This window comes from Glandiceps talaboti, chromosome 18, assembly GCF_964340395.1.
Source record: "Glandiceps talaboti chromosome 18, keGlaTala1.1, whole genome shotgun sequence".
In the NCBI taxonomy this organism is placed as follows: domain Eukaryota; kingdom Metazoa; phylum Hemichordata; class Enteropneusta; family Spengelidae; genus Glandiceps; species Glandiceps talaboti.
The window spans coordinates 2,645,608-2,660,426 of NC_135566.1; the positions used below are offsets into that span (position 1 = coordinate 2,645,608).

General features: G+C 35.4%; 1 protein-coding gene across 1 annotated transcript; it reads left to right on the forward strand.

The window, feature by feature from the left end:
- The first annotated feature begins 186 nt into the window (after positions 1–186).
- Positions 187–13,104, forward strand: LOC144449067 (uncharacterized). The gene is made up of 9 exons (XM_078139481.1): positions 187–289; positions 814–1,327; positions 2,509–2,564; positions 4,167–4,999; positions 5,544–5,755; positions 6,337–6,431; positions 6,929–7,054; positions 7,462–7,582; positions 8,471–13,104. Exons 1-9 carry the CDS (start codon positions 191–193, stop codon positions 8,647–8,649), a joined length of 2,235 nt encoding a protein of 744 aa, XP_077995607.1. The 5' UTR covers positions 187–190; the 3' UTR covers positions 8,650–13,104.
- The last annotated feature ends 1,715 nt before the right edge of the window (positions 13,105–14,819 follow it).

A 14,819-nucleotide genomic window follows, 5' to 3' on the forward strand; every position in this document is an offset into this window, starting at 1 on the left:
TACATGATTTCTGAATTGTTTTGGTTGAAAATTAAAAAACTGTGGCGTTCCATTGAAAATTGAGTATAACATTTCACCATGTTTTACGAAGGAGCTCACAAAGTTAGTACCAAAATGTTTTGTGGCATTGTGGGATAGCTACCTCGCTTCCATGGTCCAGGAACTGTTTCTTTATCCGGGAGCTTTCAAAATGGACGCTCTCGTCGGGTACGACAGTGAGTCCAACGACTCGGAAAACACTGGTGTTTCACACCGAAATCAGAACGCCGTTGCCCAGTCCACTGTACAGGTATGATCATCCTATCTTTCTGATGGTTAAACCTGCGCAAAATAGTTTCGTGTACTGATATTTATTCCGAATTGGCTGCTATTTTACAGTGTTCTGTGAGCGATCACATTGTGCGGTCATGTTTTGATTGATTTTACATTTACAGCACATACACAAACGACTCGACTGACACGTACACCCTATGAATGAACAAACATCATGATTTATTATGATAAAAATACCTTGACACTTCGATCACCTCACATACACCGCACACACATGGGTTCAGCAGTTGAGCAGCAGTGTGTCCAAACATAAATGCGAATTTTATCATCAACGGATTGTTGCTCGTAATTTGTAATTTAACTTAATTCTGTTTAACTTAATCTCATGTATTAAAAGATTAAATTTTTCATTAGAGTACTATAGGTTTTTTAAAACCGCAAATTTAGAAAAAGAAATATTGGGAAAGTCAAATAGAAAAGAAATTGTCAGTACATGATCATATAATTTAAAACAATAGTCCGACTTGTTATTTGTTGCAGGAAAATGAGCCGGAAGGTGGTGTGATGGATATGGACATAGATAATGACGAAGATTCCACTTCAGAGGCTGCATTTCATAAATGGCTTGCTAGCTTTGATGGAACACAACAAGAAACTGAAACAAACAATTCAGGATATAATTCAGAACAATTGATTGGCTCAGGTTATCCACCTGCTGCAGCTTATGTGCCCACAGAACCAACAAAAACAGAACCCCCTCCTCCACCTCTCACATCAACAAATCCTTCAAAGCAAAGAAGATTTACAGAACAATCAAGTCCACCCTCATCACCCTCCTCCCCCTCATCCTCATCATCTTCATCCAAATCAAATCAGTCACCATCTAGGTTTCCATCACCACCCCATGGATCATCCAACCCTCCATTACAGAAGTCAGATTCACTGCCAGCAAGGAGAAACTCTACAAGGTCATGGTCACATGACAGAGAAATAGAAAGAAGAACAAGTACTAGATCTAGGTCAAGATCAAATGAAAGAGATCAGCAATGTGCAGGTGAAGTGTAGTAACTTTATATGCTTAGTTTTATTCCTTTGGCAAGGGTAATTGGCATCAAAATTTAGTCACTTTATCTAAGCACAATGGTGGGCGATTTGCAAACACTGCATTGTTTATCAACAAGCAAATTCTGAGCACTAATGTTATTTCTGAAATGAATATACAATGTAGTACATGTATGCCAGACATCTTCACTGTTATTTCAAAATTATCCACCTCCAGTACAGTACGCGATACTGCACTCCATAGTCTTAAAAGTAGTGACCTCTTGCACTTCTTTGATCAGCTTTCACAAGAAATGAGACAATGGCCTGTAAAGTCCTGTCAGCCTTATTTCTGACTTTAGTAAATAAAGTATGATTATGGGTTATGAAATAGCACCTCAGTAACTTCTTCAATTCTGAAATCTTGTAAAGAAGCCTTACTGCACTTGGCGTGTGTTCAACCATCCTGCAAGGGTTTATGGGAAACCTCTGGGGATGACATCTTGTCTTCACAGTCTATTTGTCGAGACAAAGAGATTGTGCTAAATGTGATACAAATATTTCTATATTTTAGTCAAATTCGTATTCGATAAAAATTCATTTGATCCAATCTTCTACTGTGTCACAGTGTGATGTGTGGTTAAACTGAAAGCTAGTGATTAACAAGAAAACATTTTCAATTTGTACACCAGAATCCAGATGTTACATTAAGTTATATCCCACAGTATAGAGGCATTGCAATTGAAATTTGAATAGCACATTTCAAATATAATCTGTTCTACAGTACAGTAGGTAGCTATCACAACCAGCTGTCTCTTTAATCTTTGAAAGAAAAAAACAAGGCTAAAAATACCGATCACTGGAAGCTTCAGGGCAAAAATATATTTTCAAACTATGGAGAGTTAGGTGTGGCTGTATTGCTTGTATCAAGCCTGGCTAGAAATGGAGGCATGTAAGATACTTTACATTGTAATTCCAGTCCTACGTAGATTGAGTTCGATTAATCATTAATTATTCAACATGAAATATATTGTTAAATATCCTGTGTAGAGTAAAATTGTTGAAGGTCAGGCTAAAGTTTTGAAGTAGAATACTTGTAGGTGTTTCTGATCACCAATTTATGAGGTACTAGCCTTTTTCAATTAGCAGTGGATAGCAGGACTGAATCTAATATTTTCACTTCCTTTCCCACAGACACTGACAGAAGGTGGGAGAGAAGACACAGTGAAAGTCACAGCATGAACAAAGAGGTAAGGAAGCTGAATCTGTACTCTATGATTAACTACCCATTCTGAGTTCTTATTTTCAGGTACAGAGAATGCTGTGTGTCATTTCAAAATGTTTTATTTTAGGTACATCACAGACTGCCAACATTAACTTAACACCAACATGTTTTTTATAACACATGGGTGGGCTACAATGCAATGGCCAAGTACTGCTTTATTTTAAATACTTATCACCATATAAAATTTTGTCAGCATCTTGATAATGTTTTATAAGAAGATTAATACTGTTACTTAGAACCATGACAGAAATGTCCTGATTGTTTTGTCAAACACAAATTGCTGTTCTGCGTATTTATTACTGCCAATAGCTGCCTGTTGAATCAATGTGAAAAAATACAAAATGTAGAATTAAAGTTACACAGACACCCATACCAAAATACATATTTTCCACAAATTAGTTGGTAACATATTTGTCATACGCACTATAATATACATAGCCTTATACATCAAGACACGATCATCCCAAAGAAGATGGTGATGATGACTTTGATCAAGTTCATAAACGAACATCGAGATCACCATCAAGACAGGTGAGTAGTGGTATAACATGTACTGTAACACAGACAATGTGGTCAAGTTTATAGGGAATAATTTATACTGGACTATTATAGTTTGAGCTTGATGAGGTTGAACAACATGACTTATCTTAAAGTCTAACTGTAGTAGTGCAACTTATTTAACAAACTCTCATATTGGAGTAACAGCCCCAAACTAGTGCAGCTTATTTGATAAACACTTACACTAGAACTACCCTATGTGGTGGATTGTAGCTCACTGCTGATTTAATTGTCATTTGGAATTGTTATATCACGATATGTCAAGAAAAGTCTTCCACTACTGGTTTGTATATGTGATGACCATTAGAAGTGATTACGTTATAATTAAAGGCTCCGTTTGTCAACATATCATATATGTAGAAAGATAGCCGGTAAATTGAAAGACCAAATGAATTGTTGTTTGAGTATGTCAAACGAGGACAATCTGAATAAGAGGATATCATTGTAAAATGTACTAATCTATAAATATGACTGTTGTATTATATTTGCATTAGTGCTAGTGTATCAAGTGTTCTAGCTACTTGGAATTAGCCTTGCCTTAAATGTCTTGTAGAGGTGTATTTTGTCTTCATATCGCAGTTATTTTGTATTGTCATCAAATCGTCTACCCTGTCATAACCATTTGTTATAGAAATGCCTGATGTGATTTCCACCCACCTGCAAAGTTTCATTAATTTCCCATTAGTTAAATGTCCTGATTTGATGCCATTAATATTGCTTCATACATAGTATAAGAGGTGAATCCATTGCATGATATATATACTTAGGTATGCTGTTGGTAAATATATCTGGATGAGCAAAATTTTGTAGATAAGTTAATAAGTATGTTTTACCACTCAGAATGACAATGTTTAAAAACATTTAGGTAAAGCAGATTTGCTGAATTGCTATTGCATTGCTGTATATGGAAATGTTATCAAGGTTACAGACATTAGGTGTTTAAGAATTTCCATACTAACATTCTTTATTGGCCATTTTTTCTCTAAGAACCGCGTTCTCCCCCAAACAGGAAACGGAAGACAGGCCTAGGTCCAAGTCTGATTCAACGTCTAGAGATTATAGTCATCGATCATCAGTCTCACCCCCAAGGAAGGTGTATAGAGAGACATCACGATCACATTCAAGATCACGGTCCAGAGAACGCTTCAGACAATCATCGCCATCTCCTGACAGGTACATACGTAGTTCTAAGTCAAAATCTCAGGAACGAAACGATCAGCCATCATGTGCATCACCAAAACAATATAAAGGAAGATCACGGTCAAGGTCTCGCTCACAATCCAGAGAATATGGTCCCCCACGATCCTCTGTTTCTCCTAAGAGACATAAACATAGGTCAAGATCAAGGTCAAACTCTTCAGAACGTAGTCCACATAAACGTTCAGTTTCTCCACGAAGACAAAGATATAAATCAAGATCACGGTCAAAGTCAAGAGAGCGTGCTCGTCATCATTCACGTTCCAGATCCAGAGACCGCAGTCGGCATCACTCACGTTCACGCTCAAAATCTAGAGAACGCAATCGTCGCCATTCACGGTCAAAATCTAGAGAAAGGAGTCGCCGCAAGTCATCATCCTCCCCAAAGAGACATCGACCAAGGTCAAGATCAAGGTCCAGAGAAAGACATCGTAGGAGATCAAGGTCACGCGATAGAAGACATAGATCTAGATCACGTGAAAGGAGAAGAGACAGAAGGAAAAGCCGATCTCGTTCCAAGGGTAGAAGATCAAGGTCAAGGTCAAGAGGGAGAAGGTCAAAGTCTAGAGAAAGGAGAAGACGTTCTAGATCTCCTGATAGGCATAGAAGAAAACGATCTCCAAGTCCTCCAAGGCACAGAAAAAGGTAATGTTATTGACATCGTTATTGCAAAATTGCACTGGGTTAGATGTTAACCAATCACTGAATTAAAATGCCATTGAATCTGTGAAATAAGAATTTCAGGAGTTCTTGAAATAATTAATTCAATAATGCTTGTGAATTGTTAAGATATTAAAAATGAAACTCAGCAAATGGTTATGACCCATCACACTATAAATGTCAGTAATTCTATGCATTTTTTCTCAAAACTGATTTAACTTTCTCAAATATTAAGAATCCTGCTCCTAAAATAATTTAAACAGCTTTACTCACATATGAATGATCAAAGGATATGGCACATTGAATCTTTGAAAAGTTTCACAACAGGACCTCAGTGGGCTTTTTCAAGAATTATTTGTAAGTTGAGGCAGCTTTGTATGCTAAGTGGAATATGACATTAACTTTATTGACAGAGGCATTGTATGCCCTTTTGATTACCAGCATTAAACCAATTAAATCAGAAAGTGAATAAAATGCTTGTTACTAGCATATTATGGTTGGTTGATTTCATCAATCGTATACCTTCCAGGTCAACATCTCCTAAATTCTGGGGTAGGGGTAGAGGTAGATTCCGAGGACCCCGTCGTGGTAAGAGCCGTGAAGGTTATGATGATGACCCAGCTATGGCAGCACAGGAGAGATTGGCCAGGAAATTGGAATTTGCTAGGGAAAGGGAAAAGGCAAGACTTGAGAAAAACAAAAAAGAGCAAGAAGAAAATGAAAAGGCAGGCATAACTGGATGTAAGTTGTTTGTACAAGGAGTTATAGAATAGATACAAAGAGACAAACAAAGTGTCCATTTAGTTAATAAATTCAGTTTTACATTACATCAAGTCAGTGTTTGTATATGGCTGGAAAGTTATGTCTTTCTCACTTTCTCTAAAGAAGGATGGCAATAAAATACTTGATGAAAGATTTTAAATAGTGCATGGACATTGTCTTTGCTAAGATTTGGTATCCCTGCTAATGGGGGTGGGGGTGGGGGGTGGGGTGGGTGGAGGTGTGGTTGTTAAATCTTGCACAGATTACCGTATCTTGTTATGTACCCTAATTTTGGTGGAAACCCCAGTCAAACATCTTGGGAACTCAAGTAGGTTTTAAGTACTCCCACACTTTAACTAGCTGACAGCGGCTAAGGAAAACAAAATTGAAAGAACTTAGGAGGGTCAGATATTAGTTATAGAGATAGCATTCTACTTGTGATACATTTTAGGAACACAAATGTACTTCCTGTCTTATCTAGAAATAGAACAATTCTAGTGTAAGTTGTATTATTAGTATGAAAGGTAACATTTTGCATGTTTTTACTTGTAAACCATCAGTGAGTATGAATGCAGCTGATCTAATGGCAGATTCAATGGGTCAGGTTACACCACAAGAGGCTGTTGCTGCAGCTGCTGCAGCCATGCAGGCTAAAGTGAGTACTCACAGTTATTGTCAGTAATCTTTTTATACAAGCTTATATTCATTGATGCAGCTAGCTGAAGTGGTACCTAAGTCTTACTGATTTATGCTAAATGCTCAATTCAGGTTTCAGAAAGTTGGTACAAGTTTGAAACAACCAGTATTCGATTGATAGGAAAGAAAAGATTTGGAGTTACAAAAATTGAAAGTGTAATATTTTAATGACTTGACGTGCTACATAGGACTTCAGAACTTGAATGTAATTTGAGCTTCCTGCTGTCTCGTGTCACCCCCCCCCCCCCCTCAAAACTTTGTGAATTTTCCATGGTTAGGTATACATAAAGTTTATTTAGTACACAATTCAAGGTCAGTGAATATTTGCATGTCATATGTCAACATTACTTGGAATATTCCCAACATAAAAGAATAAAAGTTACCATTGGATCATGCAGTTGATGATATTCATTTTGACTGATTCTGTTTTATTTCTTTCATTGTATAAATGTCTAGGTGTATGCAGAGACTGGTGTTGCTGTTCCTAGCTACTATAATCCAACTGCAGTCAACCCTATGCAGTTTGCTGCACAACAGCAGAAAAGGAAGTTGCTATGGGGTGCTAAAAAAGAAAAAAAAGAAGTAAGTGCGAATAAAACACTGCCCTCTAGTGGCAGTCTTTGGCCAGATGTGAATGATTGGAAACCGGCTATGAAATGTATACTTGTCCATTTTACATATTCACTGTTTTCGCTTTATTAAGAAAGGATTTGTGACATTGATTCTGATGAAGAATGAAATTGAGAATGAAAGAAATAAGGGAAAAGATTAGACAATAATTGGAAATTTGACAGTAGTTTTAAATACTAAAACAAACATTCGCTATTTTCATTACTTGTTTGAATAAAGATTGCTATTTTATATACATGTACATAGTTAACATGTATATGTAACAATTTTGCATTTCATCTACAATGTATTTGCTAAATTTTCCTCAAAACCATTACCGGTACTAGTAAATAATACATGCATATCCCATTCCATTGCAGGAAAAAATTGCTGACAAACACTCAGCCAATAAATGGGAGCAGACTTTATTTGATGATAGTACTACTAATGTTAAATTCCGTCGTCTTATGGGTATGAAAGATGAACTAGAGAAGAAAAGTGGTAAGTATTTGAAACTTCTGTAACAGGCCTTGAAATTGATTTTTTTGCCCACCTGCCCATTAGGCAGGTAACTTTGAAAATTACATGCCCAACTGCAATTTCTACCAGTCCACTTTTTTTACAGTTGAGTATTATATATAGCATTTCACTGTGACACAGTAGTCATTCACTTCATATTGAGATTGCCATTTTAAAGTATCCATGGTCCTACCTACCAAACCTATGATAACCAAATTGAATGCAATCATGTTAAAAAAATAGAGAGATATAGATTTGTTAATTTCATCTTTGAACAAATGAATATCAGCTTGTTTTTTATTGCTATTGTTCGTGTTTTAAAAGTAATTTTTCAACCATGTTCCCAAACATTGTATGTCTCTGGAGGTGCAATAAATGATTGATTATTTTTAAAATTATTACATTCACTTTGTAATTTTGCCATGAACTATTGTATGATTTTATCAGGAGTACGTACATTCATACTAAGAAAGTGGCATTGACATCCTTTGCCATCTTTTCAAGTTATCAAATTTGAATTTTAGTGTGTAACTTTTGGAAACACTTAGGTGATTGTCATCAGTGTGCAGCACTTTGCTAGAGGAATTATCATGTTTACATGTCATTGATTAAAAATCATTACTTCTATAAAAGATTTTTGTTCACTGTGAGCGTGTCAAAATAATCCAGACAACATGTAAATATTTCTAGAACTCACAGTACTCCTTTGGAATTTACTGTAGAAAGTAATAAAGTTGTGGAAATATGTTAAAAGCTCACAGCATGTTCTTTGCCAAAGTAGAAACAACAGAACTGTAATCCATTCACATACGTATTCTATCTATATTCAGATGATAGTTTCTAATTGTTGTATACTTTTTCTTTTCCCAGATGCAGATACTGCACCAGATCAACAAGTGGAGAGAGCCAAACTGATGCAAACACTCGATGAACAATATGAAATTGCCAGAGTCAAGACACACACCCAGAGAAGTTTTGGTCTTGGCTTTAGCTTTGGACAGGGAGGTGCACCACCACCAGCTGGTGCCAGTGGAGGAAGCAATGTCTAAAACCCTTTTCTTGAATTTTAATTAAGTTTAACTTTTCAGGTGCCAGCTGTTATTTCCAATGTTTATCTGAAATCAGTGTATCACAAAGAAATTGTTTTATAGTTGAGCAAAATTCATGTCTTTTTTTTTTGTATTTTTTCTGTTGATAAGTTGATGAATTCAGAAGTGCTGTAGGGATAGCAAAGATCCTGTCTGTCTGTCTGTCTGTGCTAGTGTGTAACTGACATAACAGTTTGATAGCTGTTAGCCTTGGAGTAATGGTATGGAAGTCGTAGGATTATTTGTGGAAAGATGATCTAATCACAGCTAAGCAAATTAGGTTTATATTAAGTTTATACACATTTTACAAATGCATGTAGTTAGTATTAGCATATAATGTAAGTTGTGCATGACAGAAAGTATCGTATATATAAGTGCCACATTTGACCAAATCACATTTGAGTGCCATAGGGACCCCTTTCCATCCTGCTCCCAATTTGCAAGCCTTAACGTAGTCTCTTTACAAAATGCATGTGATATTCTTTGCTAATTCTCATTCTTGTACAAGCATTGTTCACAGTGCACTGTAGCTACATTTTCACAATGGCTTCATCTTATTTTATCAAGTGTTGTGATTAACACACAACAGTAAGATATGGTTGTCTTATAAATACCAGCTACATGGCGGGTGAGGGGTGTCCTCTCACATTATGTGTACATCAGATTTCTACATGGAGGAGAGTGGTGTCCTTGCACCTCAGTAGGTGTATGTCTGATTTCTAGGTTACTAAAGGGATGTAGCAGATGCTGCAAAGGTAAGTATTAAAGGTAAAAACTTGTCCGTCTTTTGAAGTAAACCTAAATCCGATAACTACACCAAACTGTACGATGTACCATCGTAAACTAACAATGACACAACATTGATATAAGTGTACATGTAAAACCATCCTTATCTAATTAAACATCTTAATTCTTTCACAATGCCATTTGTGTTCCTTTGTATCTACTGATAATAGTCCTACCAGTCAATGGCCATACGTTGGTCTGTGTTGTATATATAGACATACAATTCAAGTTGTATTTCAAACTTGTTCTACATTCACAGTCACTTGCTATGGAGAACAGTGACACACTGTAATTCTCAATGATACAACACAGACTTGTATCATTGTGGAATACACCATGTGGTTTTTTAACTGTTGACCTCCCTGGCAAACTTTTCATTAATCTGTAATTACTCCAGGATTCACTAAAGATACTCCTCATAATTTCAGACAATTTCTGTACTCAGTTTAGTTTTTATACAGATATGTAATATTTAATAATGAACATGATGGTTTAAGAGCTAATGTGTACATTGCAGGTCTCCAATTACCTTATGTACTATATTATAGTAATAGTTTATCTGTAGTGTGATCCAATATGCATCCAAACTTGATAACACACAAACTGTGTTCCCAATAATGTATATTTTAGGACATAATCCAAATTGCATTGAAAAATTGAAGAATACTGGCTCTAGAATGCAAGCACTATTATTTAGTATCATCCAAATTGCATTAAAATTGAAGAATACAGACTGTATTTCACAATGTATATTGCTATGATCCAACTTGGAATCAAAAGTTCCAGAATACAGACTGTATTTCACAAAGACTAAAAGATAAGTCGTTGTAGACACTCACTATTGCCACCATGTATACAAAGAAGTTGCAGCAATGTGGAGTGCACACAATAACAAATATTCCACTAACTTTCAAACTATATATTTACAATAACCTTGTTTCACATGTCATCTTGCCTTTTTAGCTTCAAATATTTTGAAGTCAGAAACTTCAGTACTGACTAGCTATTGTGTGGAAAAATCTGATTTGTAATACTATCTACATGTAGTCAAGGCCTATCTACTTGTAGTCAAGGTCCCAGTTTACTGAGATAGACAAACTAAAACTATTGTCGTTCAATGTGGTAGATTACACCAATGGGTGATAGTGGTTCTTCTGTGTGCCACTAATCACATATCTGTATTAAACACAGTTAATATTGAAATGAAACAATTAAGACAAAACTTTACTTTTGTTACATTTGTATTTTGTAGTTTGTACCGATATAAGTATGATTTATTCTATAGTCACAGACTTGTGTTTATTCTCACAAGTATTCAATGTCAAGATTTTTGAAACATTAATTAAATTGAGTGATAACTCTTATGTTTACGTCATTGTGTCAATGTTTTACACAACTTACAGGGAATGCCACTCTAGGAAAATAAACATATTTTCATAAACTTTTGGTTCTGGAGTCATTTCATGATGTTACATCGTATGAATTTCACTCAGTTGCCAAAAAACTCCAAATTGAGACTTGTCACCTCATTGTTCTTTCACTGGTACACTATTGCCTCATGGGAGTTAGCATACATGAATATGTATTAGATGAACAATGAATATTCATGACTCCTAAGTGCTTATTACTTTCAGATAAAACAGTCATAAATATACATGTCTAGCATCCAAAGTTTATGAAAATACCTTTATTTCCTGGAATGGTGTTCCCCTTTAACTAACAGCATAGACAATTTGAAGGAAAATACAAACACAGAAATAAAGTTGAGAATGAAAATAATATTGCTATGATTCAACTCTTTACATTTTAATGCCAATTTCAATGTCAATTTTGAGCCTGTCTCTCTTTTATGAGAATTTTGAGTAAACTACATATGTCAGCTTTCTTTTTTCAGTATGTTTTCCTATATTGTTACTTTTACAATATCATGTACTTTGTGAGTACCATACTCAGTCGTATACTAAAAGTGCCAGTGCTTTCTGTTCTTTTTCTAGATTAGCTTTTTTACCACTGTACATCTCAGTAGCTTTGTATAATGTAGCTGTTGTGTGTAAATGATTGAAATACGGCACTTGCAAACCCGCCATGTTGAATGTTGCATCATGGGAAATGTGATAATAAATACTAATCAATTAGTATTGTAAACAATATTGTTACATTCTTTGTAACCACAAATAATCATTTCATAGTTACCCTGACCATTGTGGGAGGTTTATTTTATCGGTAGCTCCATATAAAGTGTTACGATAACCACAGATAATCCCATAGTCCTTTGCATCTGAGCATGCTCAGTATGGATTGCAAGTTCCCTATTGGCTATATCAATAACTCTATTTAGTAATCTATGTTTAGACAGAACTAGAAATGACCAATTCTAATTGATTGTCCAAGTGTTTGTATTTGTAGATGATTTTGATTTGTCATAACATTAAGTGACTAAAACATAATATTTTATTTGGTTGTAGCTACTTCTATAGAAAAGAGCAAAATTTTTATTTTGTATCATGAAAATACAAGAGAAACTTTGATTATTTGCCTTAGTATGTATCACCATCTATGTTGTAATACATGGAGAATGCTGTGTGCCTTTATAATCCCCATCATTATGTCACTATTCAGTGATTAAGTCCATTTATACAGTTTGTTATACATTTCTAGACAGCTGATAGTATAGTGATGTCATAGTGTTAAGAGTTGTATTTAAGTACATTGTCTGAATTTCTTTTGAATTGTGTAAATCTCTTTTCTCTGTAAAAATGACAAGTGTGCTACATATATTGTTTTTGGGCAAATCTCTTTCAATTTGTCATTTACCTACAGGTTTCTTTGAAATCCCTAACCCCCCCATTCAGAAACTTTAAATTTGTATATGCAGACTATTCATGGTATGTTTAACATTGAATGATGTGTACTAAAACTTACTGGTGATTTCATGATGTGTGTTTATTATAAGCTAATTCTCACCTTTATGCAGGTGTTTGAAAATGTTTTTTCAAAGTTGAAGGTTTCTGAAAATAACGTAGGATTCTGAGAACTTGAAATGGATTTGGCCTATAGTGAAATGTTAACAAAGAAATTTCCATTAGTACAGTAAATGTCATTTCTCTGTAAAGCATTATACTACCGGGTAGTTTGTGTTACAAATTGGCTGAAGTAATGAACATGATATTAACTGATATGTAGTCAGTTTTGTTTATTTTTTAATCGTTTGTATGTTAAGAGACAGTTTAGAGATAAGATGATTCTCTTTGAAAGTACACGTCAGACAAAATGAGATACATTTCACCATTGGGTTGTAATTAACAACAACACAAATAAACAAGCATGAATATTATGTCAAAAGATAATGTAGGCCCTGTATACTGTTATATTAGTTAAACAACTTTTTTGTCTGAACTTAAATATCTGAAAAAAATCAAAAGTCTGTTCATTATGAATGTTCTACACACAAGTGCAGCTGGTGTCAAACATTGTAACAAAAAGGGTTTGCTTTCTAATAAGTTGAATTTTGACTTTTGTCAATATTTTTTCAGATATTAGTAGACACATACTGTAGTTGCCCCAATGTAGATGTACAACATATGATGCTACAAAGTATGTTGTATTTAGTTAGTTTCTGATATCGTAATAAAAATACACTTTCAACCAGCTGATACCTGTAAATGTGTTTATTTTGTCAGTAGACTGATATCTCTATTTTAGATGGTTTTGCCATTCACCAGTTATTCATATCAAAATTAAGAATCGGCTACAAACAAAATGAGAATAGCATCGCTCTATCTAGTCATCAGGGGGAACTAGATGAGTCCTAGAGAAGTTATTCACAATATGTCTCCATAGATGGTTGTCCAACAACAGCCAGTGTCCCAAATTGAGTGGTAAGCCACTAATTACATTGTATGTCTTTGCATGAACCTTCTCTCATTCCTGCTTACTACAAGCAAGCAAACACGCCAGTATTTTTTTGCGAGTTGTATTGTCAAATAACCAAGAAAGTCTGATTCTCTTGACATCTGTTTTACTTACATAAAACATGAGTAAACTAATTGATAGTGATAAAATCTAGAAATGATATAACACATGGATGTAATTTTCTGTTTGTGTTTACACTTGATGCCACATAATTCAAATTATGTTCTGGCAAAGTAGTTATTTTTGGGGATTTTGGTTGTTATTGAAATGTATTAACATATGGTCGCTCCAGGTGTATCGACCCAATCACAGCCCAGTCAGTGGTTTAAGCTTAGTGTGCTGGGTGGGGTTCCTCCTAGTCTTGCTGCTAGACGTCCGGCTTTCTTTCGATACTATAAGCGAACGAAGTTCGCAGTGAGGGCTTGCCCGAACAGTCTAGCAAGTGTCATTTTCAGACCGGACATTCCATTGCGATTACGATAAGCGGTGGGTTGGGCCATATATGCATATATATACTTTGAATATATTAATCTCTGCATGCAGGTGTTGACAAACACACTTATGTCATTACTATGTCTTGTCGGTTTATGGTAATTGTGAGTCTGATGAGTGTGCAGATGTTGTCATTCACACATTTTAGTTAACGCATTGGTGGTTATTTTTACAAGCCCCTCTTTAAGATGAATATGCATGAAAAATTAGCTATTGTCCTCTGTTTGTGCTTGTCGCCAATGCGGTTCTCTTATTGGCAGGTATTTATATCCTGATGACATTTGCTAGACCTTGGATGTTCCATCCTCGATAGCGATGTCCGGTCGTGTGTCGTATTGTATCGGAAGGACATCCGAGGTCTAGCAGATAGACTAGGTTCCTCCTTGCCGTTTTTTTTACATTTCTTACATCTCACACTGGTGTGTTGCTGCTTTGTTAATTGGGTACAAGTTGTAAATTACATGACTGACATTATTGGAAGATAAAACAATCATGATATATGATATAGCCTGATTTCCAAACAACTTTATTTCAAAGAAATCACATAATATTGTATTTTAGAGATTGTATCTATGTGTACTTTAAAATCCAGCAACTGTTCCACATTGTTTATATTTCAATATGTTGAGAGGGGGGTCTCGTAGGCAGAGCCCTCAACGGCAAGACCCTGGGTAACCGACACTTGCGAAAAATGTCATTTATAGCCCAGAAGATCAGTTTACATTATGTCGTAGGAGGGCGTGCTGTCAACTAAAACAAATGAACATCTATGAAAAAGGTTTGGGGGCGTGGCCTACCACGTGGAGAAGGGAAAACAAACCCACAGACATGCGTGATGTAGTGGTGGTGGTGATACTTTTTACATGTAAACACTGAACGATTTTAGTGGTAATGTTTGAGTGTACTTCATATAGTTTGGTCATTGATAAAACGCAATAACT

Excerpts from the sequence above, each read along its gene's own strand:
- LOC144449067 (XM_078139481.1), top strand. The coding sequence starts at position 191 with ATGGACGCTCTCGTCGGGTACGACAGTGAGTCCAACGACTCGGAAAAC. Across the intron at positions 5,756-6,336 it reads AAAGGCAGGCATAACTGGAT|TGAGTATGAATGCAGCTGAT; the intron begins GTAAGTTGTTTG and ends GTAAACCATCAG. Across the intron at positions 7,583-8,470 it reads TGAACTAGAGAAGAAAAGTG|ATGCAGATACTGCACCAGAT; the intron begins GTAAGTATTTGA and ends TTCTTTTCCCAG.